This window comes from Netta rufina (assembly GCF_964035555.1).
Source record: "Netta rufina genome assembly, chromosome: Z".
Classification (NCBI taxonomy): Eukaryota; Metazoa; Chordata; class Aves; order Anseriformes; family Anatidae; genus Netta; species Netta rufina.
The window spans coordinates 4836267-4860099 of record NC_140126.1 but is presented as its reverse complement, the minus strand read 5'-3'; the positions used below and the strand labels follow the sequence as shown (position 1 = coordinate 4860099).

Here is a 23833-nt window from a genome sequence, read left to right as displayed (position 1 = left end):
AAATACTTATAATGTAAGTAACATGGGTCCCAATAGCCTTTCTAATGTCCATTAATGCTTATTCTGAGGATCAGAGCTCATTTTACTGAGCCATTTAGTCAAACCGTGTGATTATTTAGAAAGTTAATTCATGCATACTAAAATCTAGCTTAAGTAATGCAGAGGGTAGGAGGTAAAACTCTATGGAGACGATAGTCCTTTTTGTTATTTAATGATCAGCCATAATTAACTTGCAAATTTGAAATAATTAGAACAAATTAAAGGTATTTAACTTTGCCTCCCTAAAGAAAAATTCAAATTGCACCAAATGCAGCTTTAAATTATTCAAGTCTCAGAGGTCTGTGCTGGGTTTTTTTACAATGCCTTTTCTATGATGAGAATACCAATCTGCTTTTTGTCAGAAAGCATCCTATCAAGTAATTGTTCTTTGTGTCTAATAAATGACAGCTATTCTTCTTTGTAAAAGTATTTCAGTCTCTGAAGACTACATCAGCATTTCCATGGCATTTTAATTCAATAAAACAAAAGGTTAATGTTTTTCTACTTTTTAAGGAATGCAAATACTAGCAATATTCAATGGGTCCTGAATGACATTTAAAATTTGCCATTCACGCTCAGCAGGAATATCGCGATATGACGCACTGGCAAAATGAAAAAATGTTTAAGGTGTGTTCTCCTTTGTTGATGTACTTCAGTATTCATAAGGAGACAGTAATGCTGAGGCTCACGTCTTTTCTGGTGACGCTACTTTATAGCTCCTGCCTTAGGTTAGGTGGGTTAGTAAGGTCTTTATTTAGGCAGTCTTCTCTGCTGTGTAGTTTCAGGGAATGCTATGAAAATTCATCAGATAACAGAGTGCCCTAAGGAAGTCCTACTAGCCAGCCTGCATTTGGATGATATGATGGATTGCTGGATTTGAAGATAGAGAAGGACCTGTCACTTAATCTTTGTGTCTGTACATAACTGATGCCTTTGGACCTTATGTTAGTTTTAAACTTCCCAGCTAGTCACATCATTCAGTTTTTAATTATTCCATAGCTGATTGAGCAACTTTTTTCTGAAACAGATTTTTTCCTTACGTTTTCTTTGTTTAATTTCAGTGTGTTGTTAATTTTAGACTTTTTTTTTTTGTATCTCTCTGCATTATCCCTTTCACTCCTTGGTGTGCGCACCTCTCAGACTAAGTACTTGTCATTTTAAAGTTTGACTACATCCTTACTTGAACAAAACTTTTTAGCAAGTCTTCTCTGATTAAATTCCAAAGAACGAGGCTCTGATGCATTGTTTAGTGAGCTGTAAATGCAAATATGCTTGCTTTTGTTATTTCCCCATGAATTAGCGTCTGTAACGTCCTCTTGGTGTCTGTTTCTGTTTGAGTTCTCTCTGCCGTAGCATTATTTCAACCAGAACCTGATATTTTAGAGGTGACTGCACCATGTAAATGGTATGGTAGTCAACCAGCGGAGTAATCGCTTCCTCATCTACACGACTAAGGTCACTGTCTTCACAGAAGATCTGTAGGTGGTAATTAAATGTACTTTAAAAACTCAGAAAGCATCCAAATAATGATGACCTTAGTGTTTTTAAATGCTGTTAATCATTCAGGAACAGACAAATAAAAAATCAAGTACTGTATTATCAGAGAAATCTGGTCAACTATTACACCTTTAAACCTCTTTAAACATTTATTAGGGTCCAAACCCACCTCTGGCTACACCCTGGGTTGCAGGAATTAGTAGGTTAATGATATCAGAGAATTTTAGAGTCACCATAAATTTTAAAAACATTTTGCAATATTACTAAGTCATCATGTGGTTTGAAACCCTAACGTAAACGGAGGTTATTCGGAGAAATTTTATCCTACACTTCAGCCAGTTATTATGGGTCATGAGCCATTATATAATGTTCTGCATTAATAATACAGGAGTAATACTAATTGTCAAACCGGCGCAGTGGGCCTTATTAAACAATGACTTTTACAGCACATGGATTTGAAACTTTTAATTTAGCTATCATTTTCTGATGGGAAAAAAAGATACCTGTTTTTTTTTTTTTTTTTTTTTTTCTCTGATATACAGTAACTTCTGTAATGTAAGCTTTTATGTAAAATATTTTTGTGAATCATCCACCCATAAAACTGTAACTCAAATGGTACAAACTTAGTAGCAGTCTTAGAGTTATCCTTTCAAAATTGGTACTTAAATGGGAAAAAGATTTGTATAATCTTCTGTTAATTTAGGAAAGCTGTGTGTCACTCCCATACTTGCAAACAGAGCAGTATAATCTTGGGATGAACTGTATTCCTTCATGTGGATAATCCTTTTTTTTTCTTTAATATTTTAATTACTTTTTTTTTTTTAAACTGTGTAATAGTCATGGGGCTAATGACGTATAGATTTTGGGAATCCTCATTTAAAGCAGTAGTCTTCTTCCTGAGAGCAGAATTTGAAAGCAGTCTTTTGACTTTACCGAGAGAAAGATGGTCTCAATAACCTCCTGTCTTCTCAGAAGGTTTTTTTTTTTGCATGTGTCTGCAGAAACTGAAATCATGCTTGCTCCATGTCACCAAATGTGCATCCTGGCTCTATCTGTGGAGTATTTAGGATCTTGTGCAGGAGTCCTTCCTGGACCATACTGCTCATTGCTTTTCTTGTTAGCTTTCTCGTTTCTTACTCTTACTTTTTTTTTTTTTTCCTTTTTTTCTTTAACCACTGTACCATCTGCTTCCCTTTTGCAAACCATGACTGTTTCTCTCCACTCAGATTCTTCTGTGTCTCATTTTTTTTTCTAGCAAAGTGAACATTTTTAAGTTACTTGTTTTCTTCCAACCTTGCTGAACCCTGCTGGGCAAAGTCCTTTCTGAACCTTCATCCCACTTGTCCTGTTCTAACCACTCAGAAAATCCAGGACCTAATGCATTAGGGAATGTTCCAAACACTGAAAAACTCCAAATATAATTGTCAGAGTGCAGCCAGCTGCTGATAACCAAAGACTCCTGCGGAAGTTGAAGTAGGTTGGTGACCCTTCAACCCTTAGGCCCCTGCTTTCAGACATTGTAAATGGATTCAGCAGGAGCTCAACCAGCACCACAATGGTTATGCTTCTGGGGAGGCAGAGGGCTGCACGCAGTGTTAAAGACGTTGATATGTAACAGTGTCACCTTTCTTTCTTCCTAGTGTGCCAGTATCGAAACGTGAAGATTATTATCCCAGGACACCACCAGTGAGCAAAGCCTCCAGAACATCACGGAGCAGCGGTGGGAGCAGTTCAGGGAAGAAAATGGCTGGTTTTGGTGCACATATGGAAGATGGGCGAGCCCTTCTGATGAAAACCAAGAGGGAAGGCAGCAAGTCAAAGAAAGGTAAGGGGAGGCATGTTGTATTGCAGGTCTACGAGTGTGCTGATGTCATTTAGAGATTATATGTGTTCAAGAGTGGATCAGCAAAATACGCAATTAAAGAGAGAGGATTGCAAGTTGCTTAAAACAACCTAAGAGAAGCTACCTACGTTTAAAGTAAAAACATAGAAAACCTTGTAAATAACAAGTGATCTTCTTGGTTGGTGTTCCTGATAGAAGAGGAAAAAATAGCCCTTTAATCTCAAAAAGCTGTTTCAACAATTCTTCTTCCTTTCCCAGCAAGCAGAGAGTAAGTACAGTGGGACTTGTTCTTGAAATGTAATCTTCTTCACATTCTTTTCCTCCCCAAGTAATGGCTCCACCATTACAACCTGGTATTTTGCCACACGGGGTTGTCTGTACTGCTAGAATCTATCCTGCTCTTAGCTTAGTACCTCCACTTAAGGAGCAGAGAAAGCGTCCTTTCTTAGGAAGAGAAAGGGCTGGGAACAAAAGCAGCTTGGATGTTTCACTGCCGAGCCTTGAACATAATCCTTGGTTCAATTATGAGCTGGTTGTGTTTTTTTTTTTTTGTTTTTTTTTTTTAACTTGTCAGCCAGTTTGCTGTATATGTCAGCATAAAAATAAAGAAAATGGCAAAATGAGAAGAAATGTGGTGCAGTTCTCAAAGGAACAAATAACTTGTGTTATTGGTTAAGACCGTACCAACATTAAAAAGCAGTCCCTGTGAAGAAACTTTCAAAAGGGTATCATCAGCCTGGACCCAAACAGTGGCTGAGGTTAATCTCTTCCAAGGCACAGCTACAAAAGTTGGAAGCCTGTAAAGGGCTTGTGTCCAAAAAAATCAATTTCTAATTTGAAAGAAAATCATTTTTGACTAACAGGGGTTCAGGACCCATTACTTTTGCTGTATAGTCTGCTGACATTTCACACTTTCTGTTGTGCACAATGAATCCTAATAGTCATTTTATAACATTGCTACACCAATCAATTTAAGCAAGAGAAAGCCGTTACAATTCTGCAAAGTTTCAGGGGCAATTTTCACTGATGGTTTTCTTTTATGTTTTTTTCAGCTATCATTATTTTTTTCTTCTCTTTTCCTCTTCCTTCTCCCCCCTCCTTCTCAATACTGTAGTGATGAAATTGAGATTTTTCACAGTTGGATGATGGGTTTTGTTCCTTGGATAGGGGTAGTCCCAAAAAAGTAATTTATTTTCCATAGATTTGGGGGGAAAAAAATCCAACCTGGCCTCTCCTTCATTCACTCATTTCATTTTTAGCACTTAGAAGTGACGAGCTGCACCTGGCTATTGCACATTCAACTGAACTGCACCTATGCTGATTTAGTGAGTGCAGTGGTCAGCATAATGTCCAAAAATGGTTGGTGTCTTTTGCAAACACTTTTTGGGATTGCTAGCTTCGAAGATACAGAGCTGCGTGGCAAAATTTAGCTTATAAACATTGGTACTTGCTGTGATACTAGATAAAGTTCAGAGAAATGCTTTCAAGCTGTGGAACAACCTCAGGTCTATTACTGATTTGAATGGCTTGTTTATCACAAGGCAAATTACCTAGCACTAATCACTGAAGTTGAAGTCTTCTGTATTTAGTACCTTTTTAATTGGCTTCCCTCTGTTATATGTTTGGACTCCTTTAACAAGCATACACACACACACACACACACTTGTACAGTGTTTTTTTCATCTCTGGGGATCACCAGGGTACAATGTTTCTTAATTCTAGTTAGCTCTGGACTTAGGTGTTCCTGTCCCTACTTCTGCTAGATCTTACCATCTGCTGCTGAACTGGGATTTCAGCTTCACAGTTTATTCTTTTATTAGGAAGTAAATACATAGCATCTACCAAAATAAAATGAGAGATATCAACAGTGTTTTTATGGTGAATTCTTAAAAAATGTGGCATTTGCCTGACTGCCTCAGAGTATGAAGCCAGAAAGCCTGGAACAGTGGTCAGTACCTGCTGCATCATTAGAAACCAGTTACAGAGCTCTAGCTAAGCCAACTTATGCAGAAGGGGCACAAAGTCAACCAGATGACATCCTGAGACATGAAACCTGATTGTAGTTGTCAGCCGGCTACTTTCACACAGCGATTTGGTCAGAAGACAGCAGGGGTGGATCCTATACACAGAAGCATGTCTGCTGAGAACTTCCTAACAGACAGAGGTTTGACTACAGAGATACTTTTTGCTACAGAGATATTTTTTCATGCCTTGATCTACCTCGATGATTTAAATTGTAAATGCTTGAGGATGGGGACTATCTCCAAGCATGTCTTAGTGCAGTGCCAGGTCTGATGTGGATCTTTGGGCTCTGTTGCAATATAATATAATTTCTGCATAACTCTGGGAACAGTGGGTGTCTCATGCAACTCATGATAGGGTCCCTCCACAGCAGCATAAGCATACACATTTGTATTGGAGTTTGATGTTGTCCTTTTTCACTACTTTGTCATCTTCAGTTTTGTTTTGAGGAGATAAATCAACTAGTCAGTAAACAATTCTCATGGCATGGTGAAAGGCTTTACTGCCCACAGCACTGCTTGCTTACTGCGAGAGTTTGAGTTTGGAAGGGGTAGTTTCTTAACCCAGTTTTCCTTTTTCACTACAAATGTTTAGTAATGCTGAGAACAGCATTGTTAACCTGGTCCCATCACCTGGTGGAGGGAAAGGAGCACTTCTGTGCTCTTTTCAAGGTATAAGCTTACTGAACCAGCCCTGCTTAGGCAATCAGTATTTATTCTTTCACTGTTGCTTTTTGTCTCCTATTTCTGTTTGCTCCTTTATTTTTATTCTTCTGCTTTAGCAAGTGTTTGTGTCTTGTATCCAAACTTTTTTAGTTTTACCAGCAAAACTTTAAGCAGACGAAGCAATCCTCAAGTCTTAGATCTTTTCAGCAGTAAATTGTTTTTATTGGTGTCACCAGCAGCTATGTCAATTTGTACTAAAATCTAACAACTTGTCTAGTTAAAAAGCACTGGAGTACAGAAATGTGTGTTTCTCTTTCTGCCCTGGAAAATTTTGCTTTTGGGCTGGGAAACTAAACCAGATTGTATTCATTATATTCTGCAATATTGGGCAGTTCATCTTCGTACATTTTTTTTTTAAACTCTTCCTCTTTACTCCCTTCCTAAAAATCTCTTTGCAGTGAAACAAAGAACTCTTTTTTTTCATTTGTATCTCTTTGGGGGATGTAGCATCTGCGTGATACTGTATAGCACGCATAGCTTTCCTTTCTATATGTAAAAGAAAAAGGCAGAGAAAGAAATAATATTTTAGCTCACAGAATCTGTACTTTTCCAGGGGCTGATTTTTCTCTATAGTGTTTGTTTTTGGTAGGTTTTCTAATGTAGCTTCTTAGGGATTCAAGATCTGGAACTTCTTCCCTTGAGGGAAGACTCTTCCCTACAATTGAATAGAGCAATTAGTTAATATTAGTGAAGCGCTTTGAAGCTGTGAAGTACTATGTGAATGTTAAGCGTTATGAATATTACTATTATTCAATTCATAAACATTTCTTTCAAGTTTATCAACCTAGATTTCCCCTTGCTTGCTTTCATTCCATTACTGCTTGAACTAGACTCAACAGTTTTTCTTCATTCTTAGTACTCACACTTTCAAAAAAGTTGACTGCTGTATTTCCAATTTTCTTCATGTTCTAGTTGTCTGCTTCTCAAGCAGAAATATACAGCTATTTAAATTTTCTCAAAAGCGTCTTCATATCATTCGTATACCAAGTTAAGAAAATTGAAAACAGTATTCTTAACTTTACCATTTAGAAGACATCTATAATTGCTTTGGGGGTAGCTTGCCTTTCAAGCTTATATCTAGTTTATATTTTGCTATTCTTTTCTACTCCTGGTTTTCTCTTTTCATTGGTATCAGGATTTAGATTATTCACACCATATATGAGCTTTCTTTTTCCAGGGTGAACGTGTCTATTCTTTTTTCATGTTCTTGCTTCTGTAGGTCATCTGCAACTTCTCCAGTCTCATACTGTCTTACAACACCTGGAAATCTAATTAATTTGCTGTCATTTGCATCACCCCAGTTCTCTATGACTTTTCATAAATAATTACCAGTCACTTCATAAATTCATTAACTAATTCCCTTTAGCCATGAAATATATATCCTTCAGACTAAGGATTTTGTAACTTCTCCCCCCCGATAATTCCTTTTCATCAGCTTTATGTAGGCAGTATTTGCCAATATTCCTTATCTTTTTTTTTTTTTTTTTTTTTCTTACACTATATTTTACAATTATTAGTAGCTTGACCATTTCAGGATCATTATTGATTTAATCTTCTTTGTGTATTAATAGACCTGCTTTCTCTTTGGTGTTTCTTTTCCCTCTGTAGACTTCTATGCCTTTTTCAAGATGTATTTTAAAACATTTTTTGTTTCTATATGCACTTATTCAGGATTTCTTGCTACCTCTGTTTAGCTCTGTGCAGCCTAACAGCCTCAATATATTCTTAGTTCCTTTTCTTGTTTTCCATTTCTGGCCCTGGTAATATTTTCAAACGTGAGTCTTTGAACAGTCCCCTCGAGGGTGTATTGGCCACTTCTGAGTCCATATATTTTCTTTTTTGGAGAAATAGATCTACTTTGCTTTGAATGTAGCATGTTGACAATGTGCCAGCCTTTTCTCATACTAGGAATTGAATATATTCTCCTATGCTCGCCAGGTTTTTATTACTTCAGTATTAGTTTCTTAAGATCCAGCTGCCTCATTCCACTGTCACATGAAATGATTTCTAAATATCTCTTTTTTCAGTCATGAAGCCAAAACTCTAAGCAAGAAGCTTCCAGTCTTTATATGCATACCCACTCTTCTCATTGTGGATTGGCACTCTATCAAGTTACCAGGGACACACAATCAACATATATCCCCATGATATTTCTAAGAGTTCCTTCACTGATAATTAACTGTTTGTTGGGCAAGTTTTTTTCACTACATAGTACTGAAGCACAGTGCATTGTAGCAGGGCAGTAAGAACCCATGTCTTTGTTAGCCTTCCTAGAATATACATTAAAGCATGTGGTTCTACTAGATCGTATGCATATATTTGTATACATCTTAAATCAATGCAGTATTTTAAATAATCTTAATCTCTTGGATGTCTGTAAATTTGCACTGGAGCTGGAGTTCCAACCTTGATGTATTGCTTCATATTTCAGCATGAATGGTAGATAAAGTTGCTGTTCACAGAGCTGAGAAATATTTACGCATGACAGAATTACTTAAAGAGCTAAACACTGTTTTGACTTTAATTTTTGCTGAGACTTGTAGTTTTCCCCATATTTACTGTTTAGTTAAGTGATGTTGGTTGGACGGTGCCAGTTAGGATAGATTAAAAAAATAAATAAACACATAAAACCCCCACAGTCTTTTATGTACTAGATCATGTTACCCGTAACTTGCATATTCCACTTAGTACTGACTACTTGGAGGCAAAGTGTCTAACTAAATCATACCTCTAAAACCTAGTTATTAGGTAGATGGGTACAAGGTGGAAGATGGGTAAAAAATCGTCTGGATCTCCAGCCTCAGTGGGTTGTATTCAGTCCATCTGGCAGACAGTAGCTAGTGAAGTCCTGCAGTGGCTTATATCAGGGCTGATGCTGTCTAGCGTTAACAATCACAACAGTGGGACAGGAGGCACCTTCAGCAAATTTGCCCACACCACCAACTGGGGAAGAAGTCAATATGCTGGAGGTGGGGCCCAGTATTCAACAGACCTTAACAGGCTGGAGAATTGGTTTGACAAAAGCCTGTTGAGGTTCAGCAAAGGGAAAATGACAGTTCCTGCAACTGGTTTGGACTGACCCCATGCAGCAGGACCGACTGGGTGCTGCCAGTCTAGAAAGCAGTTTTGACAGAAGAGAGCTGAGGCTCTTGGTGAACAGCAAGTTAAAAACAAGGCAGCAGTGTGCTTGTGTGACAGAGCAATCAAACCTCACACTGGGCTGTAACAGCAAAAATGCAGTCAATATATTGATGAAGTCAATAGTTAATAGAATCACGGGATGGTTTGGATTTGAAGGAACCTCAAAGCTCACCCAGTCCCACCCACTTCCATGGGTGGCAGTCCCACTAGCCCAGGTTGCCCAAGGCCCCATGCAGCCTGGCCTTGAGCACTGCCAGTGACAGGGCATCCAGAGCTCCTCTAGGCAGCCCATGCCAGGGCCTCACCACCTTCATAGCAATTAATTTTTTCTCAATATCTAATCTAAATTTACCCTCTTTTAGTTTAAAGCAATTACCCTTTGTCCTATCACTACGCACCTTTGTAAAAATTCCCCCTCCAGCTTTCTTGTAGGCCCCTTCAGGTAATTGTAAGGTCTCCCCAGAGCCTTCTCCTCTCCACGCTGAAAAACTGCAACTACGACAGCCTTTCTTTCTTGGAGAGGTGCTCCGGCCCTCTGATCATCCTTGTGGCCTCCTCTGAATCTGCTCCAACAGCTCCATGTCCTTCTTGTGCTGGGGGCCCCAGAGCTGGGTGCAGGGCTCCGGGTGGGGTCTCACAAGAGCAGAGCAGGGCGGGACAACCCCCTCCCTTCCCTGCTGCCCATGCTGTGTTGGTGCAGCCCAGGACACGGTTGGCTTTCTTGGCTGCAGAAATTGCTGGCTCATGTCAAGCTTCTTATCAACCAGCACTCCCAAGTCCTTCTTCTCAGGGCTGCTCTCAATCCATCTCCACACAGCCTCTATTTGTGCTTGGGATTGCCCCAACTCAGGTGCAGGGCCTTTAACTTGTCCTTGTTGAACCATATTTTATAATTTGAGAATTTGGGGGGGGGGTAAAAGGAAAGAATGGACTAGCAGTCCTATTTTACTGAAAGCAAAAAAAGTGATAGTTACACATAGAAAAAAGGAGAAGAAAACATTATAAAAGGTCACAAGAACTGTGTCTGTGAAACAAGTTGCATCCTGTGGATCCTGGTTTTGCCTCACCACTAGGAAAATGGTCTACAGTGTAAGTCTGTCAAGCTTTGGACATTAAGATGAAGGCTATATGTCTTATTCCATAGATCTGATTATACATGATCCTGAAATGCATGCTATACACAGTACTGTCAACTGATAATTGATTTGACATTTGATTGCCACTTAACTGTATATAAAGCACTCCAAAAAACATTGCTACTTTTAGTCTTGGCGTTCTGTAATAATGCAGAATCACGAAATAGCTGCCTCAAATTTACTAGCCTCTAATATCTGACTTGTCTTCACTTCGTTTCACAGGGACAACTTCAGGACCTAGGAGGGATGCAGCCTTGTCTCCTGGACTGATAGGCAGAGGCAAAGAGCTTGTAACCACAGCCACATCACCAATCGAGCATGACACTTCATGGTAAGATTCTGGGTAATCTCTGGTTTAAGATTCTGCAAACCCAAATATCAAATTCTCCTAGATGCAGGGAAGTGGCTGAATTTCTATGATATTTCATGTTAGCACAAGATGGATAATATAAGCTAAAAACTGCCATATCCTTTTGACATTTATAGTAAGCCTTAAATTGCTTGTTAGAATAAGAAAAGCGGGAATATGCCAAGTTCTAACATCTTAATTTTACTTAGATTTTGAATAGAAAGTATTTTATGTTCCAAGTCCTGACACATTAAATACATTTATAAATAATTTGAATGGATGGTGTTAACCCATGTTAGGCTTTAAATCCACTTGAAGATTTTAATCCCCCTGTACTCCATTCCCCCCCTGTCCACCCCCCTATATTTTATCAAATGGCATTTCTTTTAAAATGTTTTGTACCAGAGTTATTTTATGTTTAATGACAAGCAACAAAATCACATTAAGTCAGCAATTCCTGATTATGCTATATATCTGCACTAAATGCGCTGGAAAAGCAGCATTATGACTTCTGCTCCAATGAAGAAACAGAAAGCAGCATTGTTGTTACACTTAAGAGTCTAAAAACAACTTGCCTTCTTTGGGCAGGATTACAATTCTAGTGGTAAGTGCCTAGAAAAACAGCATACAATTCTTGCTTTTCTTTATCATATCCCATATTTTATTGTAATAAAATCTTTAGTTAAGCAACTGAGTAAATGCAGATTAAAGTATGAATTTGCTATATTTTACACCATTAGTTAGATGACTTTGTGCAGTGGAATGACAAGACTGTACAACCATTCATAAGAAGAGTTAAATGTTTCTTGGAGAATGAGAGGGCTTGAGTCAGATTTAATCTTTTCTTGGCCCAGTGGACTAGGAAAATGTATGCTTGATATCATCCCTGTATTCTTGGCAGCAGCTGGCAGTTTATTTCTATCTTCTGAGAGAACTTGCGATATATAATAGGTGAAAAATCACTATCAATATTGACAAATTTGTACTTACTTGCTATGGAAACACTTTTTTTGTTGTTGTTCTGAAGGAAAAGATGATAATTCTGGGAGGATTTAAGAAGTGAGATAGATTGGGCTCTGTTTCCCACAAGTAACTGTATGTTTAAGCAAACAGAAACTACAAGACAGCCTCAGCATTTCTCTTAGAAGCAAGGGTTACCTTTGCAAGGCAGTAGTATCAGATAAGGACTGTGTAAAGATACTGCTTGATACCACCTAATAGCGGTAAGTTAAGATTCTATTCAAGCACTGAGGAGTAGATATAATTATTCACATCATACAACAACTGCTCAGAAAAAGGAATTTTATTCAAGAGGATTGATGGTCCATTCTTTTCCACAGAGGGGAGTAAAATAATTGTTGAAATATGCTGTTAGAAATCATATCAGATAAAGTGATCAGTAACAAGTCTGATTAGCTGTCATCTTTAAAGTTTTATTTCACCAGTTGATGGCAAATTCTGAAAAAACCTGTATTTCTGGGGTGTTCTCTTCCGCTCTCACTGGCTTGCTTTCTCTCTGTTGGTGCTGTAAGTATAATTGACCAGCTTAAGCAGCCATGTTTTGCTTTCCCTTACTCATGGCCTTCTCTAATTGAAAATGGTAAATGGACAAGTATTTCTGTGGAGACCTAAAGCTGATCCTATCCTTCATCAAAAAACCTGCTTGAGCAGCAGGTCAGTCTCAATTTATCACTGAATGGTTATAAGCTTAGACTGCAGGTTTAACTAACTAAATTAATCAATATTGAGAATTATTGCTGCTTTTGTGCCACTAAAGTTAGGGTTTGTCAGCATGTTCGTTATAATCTGTGATGGGGGGGGGGGTTAACAGCTTAACCACAACAGTTGGCATGGGACGGAAACTTGCAGCACAAAGCCCAAGCCTAAGAACAAATTTATTTATTCGGCAGTACATGTAAATCTAATTACTTTTGACTATTTAAATTTATAGGACTAGATTCAACTCATGTTTGTGCCAGCTTTAACTAGCACAAGCCCTGGCACTCGGCAGTAGCAGCAATGGAAAGCCTGCCAGGGAGAAGGTGTTGGAAAGTGACAGAAGCTCCCTGCCAGCACAAGGCTTTAGGGTGCTCACTCAGCTTCTGGGAGGGCTGGCTGGATAAGCAGGCATGGCAGGTAGAAGATGTGTTGGCTTGATAGCCTTTCTTGGCAGGGCTCAATGGAGGCTTCAGCATGTGTTACAGCTACCTCCTGCGTCAGGAGGAATCGCAGCAGTGCTACTTTTTCTCTCTCCGTGAATCACCTCTGGGACAAGAAGTGTGTCCTGAGAAGAAAAAGGTGTGTGCTTTGAGATTCTTAGTGCTACACCTGTAGAAGGACCAGACTTTCAGAATGAATGTGCACAAGGTCATCTCAGTGCTATCTCTGAAAGAAAAATGCTTCTTTTTCTGGCATCCTGAGCTAGTCTAATAGTGAATTTGTTTGCCCATCACGCTTTTATGCTTGCCTATGGCTGTTTTTCATAATGCAGCCAAGCATTACATGTTTGGTTATCCAGTGTTGTTAAGCCAAGTGTCTACACCTGCATGAGCCCCTTGGAATTATGTTCACAGCAGGTCTGGAAAGCTTTTTTACTCCATGTGCTTGTTTATCTAGATCAAAGCTGATATATTTGGAAAACAATCACAGGCAAGATTCAGACTCGGAAGAGTAAGTTCTGTTCCTTACTCTTAAAGCATCGGCCCTCTGACTACCTAAAATATTGCCTTTTTGGTGACCAGGGACATCTTCTTCATAACCGTTGTTTGCCTAGAAGCAAGGTTCTGCTTTTTTTTGTCTGTGAGCTGGAAGGGAGATGGAGCGGGGAAGTAGCAGCATTTGTATGCTTCCATTTAGTAATGAAAAGTTTTTGTATAAACTAGATTTTACCTTAGGTATCATCAGGTAATGATTTCAGCAAAACATGGATTGTGTTGCACAACAAAAATGAAGCTGTTCTAAATCAAAATATGAAGTTACGCTTTAAAATAAAAAAGTGTTGTAAATTGTGCGTTGTGAAAGACCATTTAATTTGATTATAACCCTGGTACAACTGTCAGGCTCTCCCCACGTAGAAACAGTTGTACCGTCGAGTTTGGCACAGTATGTCCTATAACACTGCAGATAATCAAGCACTTAAAAAGACACAGGCAAAGGTTGTTCTGCTCACCATGGAAACAGATAATTCTCCTGTAACATTCTTCACTTTGGGCATCTACAAAGTGAATTTAAGAACAGTTAGGTAAATTAAGGGATTGAGTGATAGTCTGGGATTTCAGCATTAAGCCTATGTTTTCTTGTTGCAGTTTTAAATCAGAGCTTTAATGCTAGCTGAATGCATTGTCTTGGAATGAAGTTTCTTTTAGCCATTAAAATAAGTGATTTAGAAGTTCCTGCAATATGAATACTATATTTGAGCTATATTATTATCTGTTAGGCTACAGTGGCCTGTTGGAGTTCTTATAAACAGATTGTATTGTGTAAATTTGTGTTTAGGGACATTTTAAAAACAAAACTATTTACCCAATTGCCCAGCACATCTCAGGTGAATGTCTATTCAGGGACTTTTAAGCAAATTAATATCTGAAGTAAAATACAACGTGCAGAATTGTATACTTAATAATGCACACTGGAATAGTGTAGAACAGATCTGTTATGCTAAATATTAGGAAATACAACAGTGATGAGGCTTAATCTTTTGCTTTACTTACATCTCTCAGCTCTGCATGTTTTGGGTACTTAAATGTTGTTCAGCTCTTAAGACAATACCATGAAGTTCCTTCTCCTGTATTGTCTAAGCAAGCACAGCCAAAGAAATAGATTATTTTTCCCCTTAGAATAAGACATGATTTGAGATTCAAAAGGAGGACAGAGAAGACAAAACTTCCATTCCAGATCTGACTTCTGAGCACTTAAAGGAATTAAGGGTGTGTTTGGAGCGGGGTGGTGCGTTAGGTGATGAACATGATAGGAGACACAAGTTTTGTCTACTCCCTGAGAGAACCAGCAGCACAAAAAGTCCAATATAGTTCCATATGCAAGTGATAAAACCAGACGTTGGCAAATTAATCTCTCTTATTCACAGTGTAGGTTGTTAATTGTTCTCTCTGCTGGCTGTCGATATAATGTGAAATTTTCATTCCCTATTCAAGATGGAAAAAGTTGTGGCTGAAAATGTTAACATTTGCATTTTTATTTGTTGATTTATTTAAAGGACAGCCTCTCTTACAGCAATCCATCACTCAGTGACACCCCAAATATGAATAATGTATTGTAGACTTGCGGTTACAATGTGTAATAAGTGCCAGAGACAGTAGAAGAATGTTAACTATGTTGCAAATGTAATATTTATCGACTCATAGTTTATTGCTTTCGAGGTTCAATAATAGTGACCATAGGACATTAATATCACTTATCTTGATTTTAGTTGGGCACCTCTGTATGTAGAAATAACCCATCTATCTCATACTTACAAAATAAATGTGAAATTTACAGCACTTTGTAAGAAGTGCATTATAGGTTTCTTTGCTTACTGCTCACAATTCTCCTTTTCTGCCTTCTCATTTACTTACATCTAACATTGATCCCACTCCAATTGCCTGACCCAGCTGGTGAGCACCTCAGCACTCTTCTAGAGGCTTTATTTACTGGCTGTATTATGATATTGTGCATTCGATGGTGTTTGGACCAGGTCTCTTTTCCTGCTAAAGATCAGTATGAAGAGACTGACAGATAGGTTTCTGGTGCTTCTTTCTGAAAAGACCATGGCTGAGAGGCTAAAAGAGGGGTAATTTCTCCTCTCAAAATACATACATATAATATCTAAATCATCTCTTTTAGAAGATTGCGACCATCAATAAAAGAAGTGTTCAAGAAGGTCAACGGTTGTCATTATAGGCATGTATTTACAGAGAAATGTTTAATCAAAGTATAGAAATACATTAGAGCAATTTTGGAAAATTGGGACTTAAAATTCAGGTTTCATTTTTAAAATATATTTTTTTCTTGATACTCTATATAAGAAAAAAATGAAATACGGATATGCTACAGTAGCAAATCAATTTATAGTAGTCATTCGTATCTTTAGCCCTTGCTCCAGAATTTGGCATCAGAAGCTGAGCAAAAAGGACAAACAGTGGTCCTTATCTATGTTGTTCTGCTATGACTACTAAAAGCTTTGAAGTCTCAAATGTGAAATGCAGATGTGAACCCAGGACGGGGATCAAAACCAAATTTAACAATGGGAGATTTCAAGCTTGTGTTGAAATCAGATTTCACCTGTGAAGCTTGACTCTTGGGAAACTTTGAATTGGGTTCAGCCATGAAAATGATAAGCCTTGATTATATTTCACATGGTAGACATCAAGTAAATTTTGAAATGACATTCTGTATTTACATCTGAGGTTATCAAATTTAAGACATCATCAGATTCTTTCTCTTTACTGTGTGTAACAGGAACACCTATTTGTGTCAAAGCAGCCTGCCTAATAGCTGCTTTGTGATAACAGTTTTGGTGTGTCCATTGCTGACAATGAAAATCATATTGGGAAATTCTGACTTGCAGTGCAAAAGGATTAATGTTAATTAGCAACTGTTGGCTGTAATTGTCACCCTCATTAAAATGCAGAATTATGTATTTCTTAGTTATAAATAACCTTTCTAATTGTACTTGATGTATGCCAGTTTAATCAAAAAGTACACTTGCAAACAGGCAGATATTTGCATTAATCTAGCACTGGATCTTTGAGTCTTTTTTGATCGTCTTTTATTCCAAAGTTGACTAGTTGGGGGAGGTCTATTACAGCTACATATTCTTTACACATTTTTTTATTCAGCTATGTGGATCTGACAGGATTTTGTATTAAAATGAGGGGAAATGTCTTCTGGGAATGTTCAGTGCAACAGAAAACGTGTTAGTTTTGAAGTAGTTGGCAAGGTTTGCATCATTCAGTGGTATGACAATAAGTTGATTGTAGTTTGAAAGTAATAATAAGCAAAGGAAAATAGACTACAAATCATATTATGAAGCTGACTTAACTCCTTAAGTCTGTTTCTTACCATCATTTTCATTGTTATCTTAATTACTTTTTTTTTTTTTTTCCCCACTGCTTTTGCAGGTTCTCAAATACCTTGTTAAATCTTCATTGGATGTGATTCTCATTTGTACTTGTAATCACAGCATTGAAGACTTAGTCTCAGAATACCCTCTATTTTCAGGTTCCTGCTGTGCTTTGCTTTGCCCCTTTGTCAAAAAAAAACCAAACTTTTGACTTTTTTTTTCTTCCCTCCACTGGTAGTCTGAGCACTGCATTGTAGTTTTTAAACATTTTCCTGGAATTGCTGTCATGGTAGTTTCTACAGAGCTTGACAAATTAAGACCAGTCTTGGTTCCTCTCTTCATGATTCTGTAATGAACAGTTCTGCATGGTTCTCTTCCTAGCACTGTAGTCACTTCTGTGTTCCTTCTCCTTGGGAGGAATTGAGTAATAATATATACAGAATCATCGCATCTTACTTTAAGGAGCCATTCTCCACAAATATGACTTTGTCATACTTCCACCACATTGCTTGTGTGTTAATGTATTCCCCTTTCTCTCTCTCCTTTGCCTGCCTGGAATTTCAGGCTGTAAACTCTTCAGGGCAGGATCCTGGCACAGTGAATCTCCGTGCTTGGTTAGTCCACGTAATAACGATGATTAACTGTGATGCTAGTGTAGTTAGGGTGGAATTCATCTTGCTTATCTTGAGACAACTGAGCTACTTACCCTCAGGTCCTTTTATGGTCGATGACTTATTTTAGGATCAGCTAAATCACCTTTTGGTGATGCCTGTCTTCCTGTGGACTGTAAAATAAGCCTGGAGTAACACACACTGACATCTTATTCCTCGTGTAGCTGAGTATGTGGAACTAAAAATAAGTTGTTTGTCATTCACGTGTTGATTATGAATTGGAGGCAAATGCAGGGTTAACCTGTGTGCTGCATGGTCAGTGCCTTGATTATTAATACAATTTTAATACTCGTGTTATAAATCAAAGGGCTTAGCTACTGAGAACTCTGGGAGAGGGAGTGCACGTGTGATTGCAAGCATACAGCATCTTCCTCAGTGGAACGCAAACTTGTAATAATGTGTTCAGTAAAAACTGTGGTGAGGGAAATCTGGATAGAATCAAGAGTTGTCACTGCTTTGAAGAATTCTCTCTTATTTATTTATTTATTTATTTAAAGTGACACCCTGTAAGTTGAACATAGTCATTCAGGATACTGCAGTGAGGTCTGAGTAAGGCTTTGCACCAGTCATCTCATCATCTCCCATCTGTAATAGTTAAATGTTGTGTGCATCAGAAGATGGTCTCAGCAGACAGACACAGCCCTGTCTTCTCAATTATTTCCAGCTGATGAGTTGCCTACTTACAAAAGAAAGTCTTGCCACCGTCACTTAAGGACATTAGCCAGCACTTTATACCATTAGATTTGCCCCATTTCCAGGACTAGTTTTTAATGTACCTTTTTTCTCCTTCATGATACTCTAATTCTCTGCCTCAATGAAGACCTCCTGCTCTTGTTTTTACTACCATGAATAGCATAGTATCAGCAGTGAATGTCATCTCATTATTTGTCTTTTCTCTAGACTGCTTATGAATGCATTAAAGAGTTCAGGCCCTAACAGATTTCTTTGAGGCTCCATTGGTGACCTCCCTGGCCACTTTACAGCAGACCAATTTTAATGTTCTTTCTTTATTTCCTGTCTTTTAACCAGTTATCTATCCATTAATGGATTTTCCTCTTAGTTTATGGAAACTTTTGAATCTTTGGTGACAGATTTGTTGAAAAGCTTTTGGAACTACAGGTAAACTATGTAAACTGTATTTTTCTTTTCTAGATGCATAACAGTTTTACAAATCCAGTAGAGGTTTCCAATGGATTATGACTTTAATTAATACTTTTCACCGATGTGTCAAATTTGCATTATGAATTTGTTTCTTTATTATAATTACCACCAATCTGCTTGTTCTAAACATCAGAGTTCTTCATCTGTAGGTTGGTGTGTCACTCCAGATCCTTTTAAAAAGAAACTTTACATTTGCCAATTTTCACTGCCTCAGAACCGAGGCAGTTTTAGGCAATTAGTTATGCATTACAGTTCATAGTTCAGCTATTTCGTACCTTCAGAGCTCCTTCAGAAGTTTGAGTACCTGCTGATTCTAGCAGCTTATTATTGTTCATTCTGTTAATTTGTTCTGTAATGTACTTACATGATACTTCAACTTCAACTTGGGAAAAGTCTTCCACCTTGTCCTCTTTGGCATCAGAAACTTCATGGTGAGTGTGTGTCAACTCATTGACCTTTTTTGCTGTGGTCTTACCATCCTTAGATGCTCCTTCTTGGCTTTGACTGATACTCAGACTTCCTCTTCTTTTTATATATTTAAAGTAGGATTTGTTAGTAGACCCTATGTTTTTCTCAAGGTAACCTTTAATATTTGGCTGGGCTTTACTGTGCTTTTTATTATTATCTTTTCCTTCTGTATTAATTTCTCAGAATTTGTTCTTTGGTATTTTCCTTATTTGGACCTGACTGGATATAACTGTATAGTTTGCTGTTCTGCTTAAGTAGTATGACTCTGTTTCAGCTTTCTGAAGTCTGCCTTCATAGGCTGTGTGTCCTTTTCTGAAGACCCAGCATGACTATTAAACAAATGCTTGCCATTTATAAGTGCTTTTACCCTTTGGACTGCCCTTTTACATTCTCTTTAACAAAGTTCCTCATTTTTATGTTGTGTCCACTTCTGAAGTGAAAGACTGCTGTAGTGGATTTTTGCTCCACAGAGATGCTGAATCTAAGTTTGAAATGTTTGTTGTTGCTCTTTGGTGGTAACATCTGAACTGTCCATTGCACTACTCAAGTGTGGAACCCAACCAACTAGGACTCTTCAGCTTGGAAAAGTTGGACTATGTTAGAGATACCTTAGAAGTTTATAAAATCAAAAGTTAAATGGAGAAAATAAGTAAGGAACAATTTTTTGTTATCTTGTCTACTGGATAAACCAGCAGGTATCAGATAGAATTGTGAAAATGGCACATACAGAGTGTACAACATTTAGATAGAGGCCTAAGGCTTAGCTAGCCTATCTCCTGACATCTTGTTGGTACTGTGTTGTTTACCTACTCCAAGACTGTATCACTGAGGTTTTGTCTAGCATTTATAGCTTTTAAGCTAAAGTCATCCATAATATTACTAATGATATTTAAGTAACTATACAATCATCAAGGTTGGAAAAGACCTCCAAGATTATCTGGTCCAACCATCCCATCTTCATCTCTTCAATGTCCTTGTTAAAAAATGTAGAAAATCCCAATATTTGGGCTTAAGTCACAAGCTCATAATGTTATGTATCTGGAATTAGACCAGGGGGTTAAGTGGAATTACGGTAGGACAGGACATAATAACAGAAGACTCAGACTGTGAAGTTTCATGGGTAGGGTAATGAAATAACTGTGGTATTTTTCCGTATATAGGTAGGGAAAGTAATGGCAGTGATTCAGTGTAGTATGATATTGAACTGTTTAATACATTTTAGTTTTGTAGGCTTTCCATCATTACTATTGGAGACCTTGAATCGCGTAGCATACCTTCCACTTTCTGATAGAGATTTGAGTTGATGGGGTAGAATCAACTTAGAGTTGATGGGGTATAGAATTGTAGAATATCCTGACTTGGAAGGGACCCACAAGAATCATCAAGTCAAACTCCTAGTCCCATAGCAAGCTCCATAGCAGGGAGATTGTTAATGTCAATCTACAGATCTTTGTTCAAGCTGAATGCACCAATTTCTACTGTAAGGTGTGACTTTTATTCTCTTCCCATTACAGATTTCCTTTTCAAAAATTCATGCTATTAGATATTGGTAATTTTTGCTTTGTGGCAGGCTGTCACTGGAGCAATGAAGTTATCTCCTCAACTTTTAGATAATCTTAAAGCATTTGGGGTTTGCTTTGTTTGTTTTTCATTTCAGATGACACACCATTTCTTTATAGATACCAATTATGTTTAGCATACAAATTTCGTGGTACAACTTGTTTCTAACTCCAAAGTAATTTGGGGTCATATATTTGTTTTGTGTTTTTTTTTTTTTTTTTTTTTTTTTTTATGAGGTTGTACTTTATTTATGACCCTCTGCAAGAAAAAAAGCTGAATTATTTCTTATAGTCTGAATGTGTTCAGGAGAAATAATTTGAAAGCATAATGGAAAATTAAGCCTTTTACTGAACATAATATTCTCTCTGTTTTCTGTCCTGTACAAAGTTATCTGTTTTAGTAGAGGCGCCTTAAGTGTTGTTTTTCTCCTGTGGTTCATCCTAACCATAAGTTTTAAAGGATTTGGTTCGATATGTACAGCTGGAGAACATAGTGGGAAAAAAAATTGCTTTTTCAAGTTCTTTTTCTGTAGTAATAATAACAACAACAAAAAAGACATTTTAGAGTACTAATATATAACTTATGTATTTAAAATCTTTTAAAGGAGATTCCCAAAGCCTCTATTGCCATTGTACTTTTAACTTTCATTTTTGCTTCATCTGCATTGAATCATCTTTTACTACTTAAAACAGAAATTGGGTTTATTGAAACATTTCAGTTCTGATTATTTTTTAATAAAGATGAAGAAGTCTAACCTAATGAAATCACTGGAATGAAATGAGAAAAATTAAAAAAAAAATAATAAGCTGAGGACTTCAAGATTTTATTAAGTCACATTTGGCTCTATGTTTCTCTGTGCGTACTGTCGTGGATCAGTAGGGTGGGAAACATGCCATGTAAGGAACGACCTTTGCACTGTTAGACTGACTTTTTCTGTTACATTTCCTGAAGGGCGAGTGGCACACACCACTCGCATTGCCAATAGTACTTGTGTGTATAACTTCTGTGCCTCTGATCATGAAAACCTGCTTTGAGATGAGCAGTGGTGCTGAATTCAGATTTTTTCCCAACAGTTCAGACCTATAAATGTATTTTGTAGAATGCACGCACATCTGTCAGTTTATCAGGTATCTGTGAAACATCATAATGGACAAGCAGCTTTATGATTTATGAGTTTGCTGACTTTTTCATATTCTTAGAAATGAAATGCTTTCTGCTCCATGCAGATTATCTGATAATTCAGTGATGAAATGTGTAGGTGTATTTGTGGTATAAGGGGAGCAGTTTATATATTGCTTTGCAAGTCTCAGGTCAGATGTAGCAAGCTCTTGAACTTGTGTCCATGCCCCTGCACATGGATCTGCTGGGGAATTTTGCAAGCTCCGTTTTCGTTGCAATGACCTTGTCCTTTCTGATGAGCCTATGCTGTTCCAGTGCCACTTCCCCATTTTACTGTAAGAGGTGAAACAATTCCTAGAAGGACTTTAACAATGCTCCAGATGCTGCTCATCCCAGCTTCTGCTTGACTCTGTTAATTGCTCTGTGCATCCCTACTCCTACCCGTATGCTTGGAATTTGGAACCTGCATATCCACCTCATTCACAGGCAGCAAACTGATCTAATAAGAGATGTCCTCTCCCTCCCCCTTCCTTGCCAAGCTCAAATCTCTTTCAGTCGTCTTTTTCCTATCTCCTAATGGCATCTCAGCTCCTAGATTTCGAGGCGTGAAAGAGAAGTGTTCTTTCTTAAATCAGCCTAAAGTGACAACTGGATACTGCTGTGATGAGCATCTTAAGGAACGTCTAGATCACTAGAATGAATAGACCTATTGTAATTATCCATGCAATTTTCTTGCTTTCACTCCTTCTGTTTTGTTATGAACTTTTTAGCAGCAGACCATTTCTACCAGTGCACAAACCGTAACATCACGTGACATTGACTTTACTCAAACCAGAAGATTTTTGTGCCAAGGTTGTAACATTGTATCATTACTTCATTGTATCTGTGTGAAAATTTTAATTTCACGCCCTGCGGACTTCACTGTCTCTGTGCACTCTGCTCGTGTTGTTGCATAGAAGGGTAAGTCCCTGGGTCACATTCATTTTGTAGTGTGCTTTTTTTTTCTTTCCTTTTTTTTTTTTTGTTAGCAAGAGTTCTGTTTCCTTTGAGAGGTCTTGCTGCAAAGTTAGCTGGAGATTTCTGCCAGAAAAATATTTGCAAGCTAAAAGTGAAGATACTAACAATATTTTTATTAAGTTTCTTAACTTTGTATATGGCTTTCTTATTAAAAAAAAATAATAAAAAATATATACATGTGTATCTACACTATATATATGTGTGTATATATACACACATGGGGTTGTATGCTACACTGTCAGGTATTTGTACAGGAATAGATGCAAATAATTTGGTAAAGTATATGGGGAAGGGAGGGAAGACCTATGTTTAAATATGTCATAATGTTTCCCATGCATCTAGTCGGATTTTACTGAATTGCAGACCCTTCTTTGCAGAAGCCTTTGGTTAATGTTTGCATTGGTTTATTGGGCTTTCTAGTTTGCAGGCACTGGCAGTTTAAGCTTCCTTTAAAACACCGTGCCTGAACTGTATGGGCAAATCAGAGTCCGATCCTTGATGGTGAGTCCTTGGGATTTTGCCATATACTGTCAGTGAGGTTTAATATGTTCATGAAGAGAAAACACCCTAGCCAGTCACCAAATGGCTGAGGTCAAAACAAACCTCTGGAGGTCATCTAATGCAACCCCTTACTCACAGCAGCGTCAACTAGAGCCAGTTACTCAGGACGTGTCTAGTCAGGTTTTGAATTTCTCCAAGGACGCACACTCCACAACCTTCTGGGCAACCTGTGCCAGTGTTTAACCACCCTCATAGTCAGAAAGCTTTCTTTCTTACGTTTGAATGGAATTTCTTGTGTTTAAATTTGTGCCTATTACCTCATCCTTTCACTGAGAAGAGCCTGGCTCTGTCTCCTTTCCTCCAGTAACCAAGGATTTATAGATGATGAGATCACCCTGAGCTGCCTTTGCTCCAGGCCGAGTCCCAACTCTCTCAGGCATCCCTTGCACGTCAGATACTCCAGTCCTGTAATCACCTTCGTTGCCTTTCTCTGGCCTCTCTCCAGTGCATCCATGTCTGTCAGTGC

General features: G+C 37.9%; 1 protein-coding gene across 1 annotated transcript in view; it reads left to right on the top strand.

The window, feature by feature from the left end:
* KIAA1328 overlaps positions 1-23833 on the top strand; it is a 170626-nt gene that overhangs the window by 130279 nt on the left and 16514 nt on the right. Inside the window, exons 9-10 of the mRNA XM_084304859.1 lie at positions 3177-3361; positions 10626-10734. Of these exons, the coding sequence (XP_084160985.1) occupies positions 3177-3361; positions 10626-10734 (294 nt within the window). The remainder of the gene's footprint in view (positions 1-3176; positions 3362-10625; positions 10735-23833) is intronic.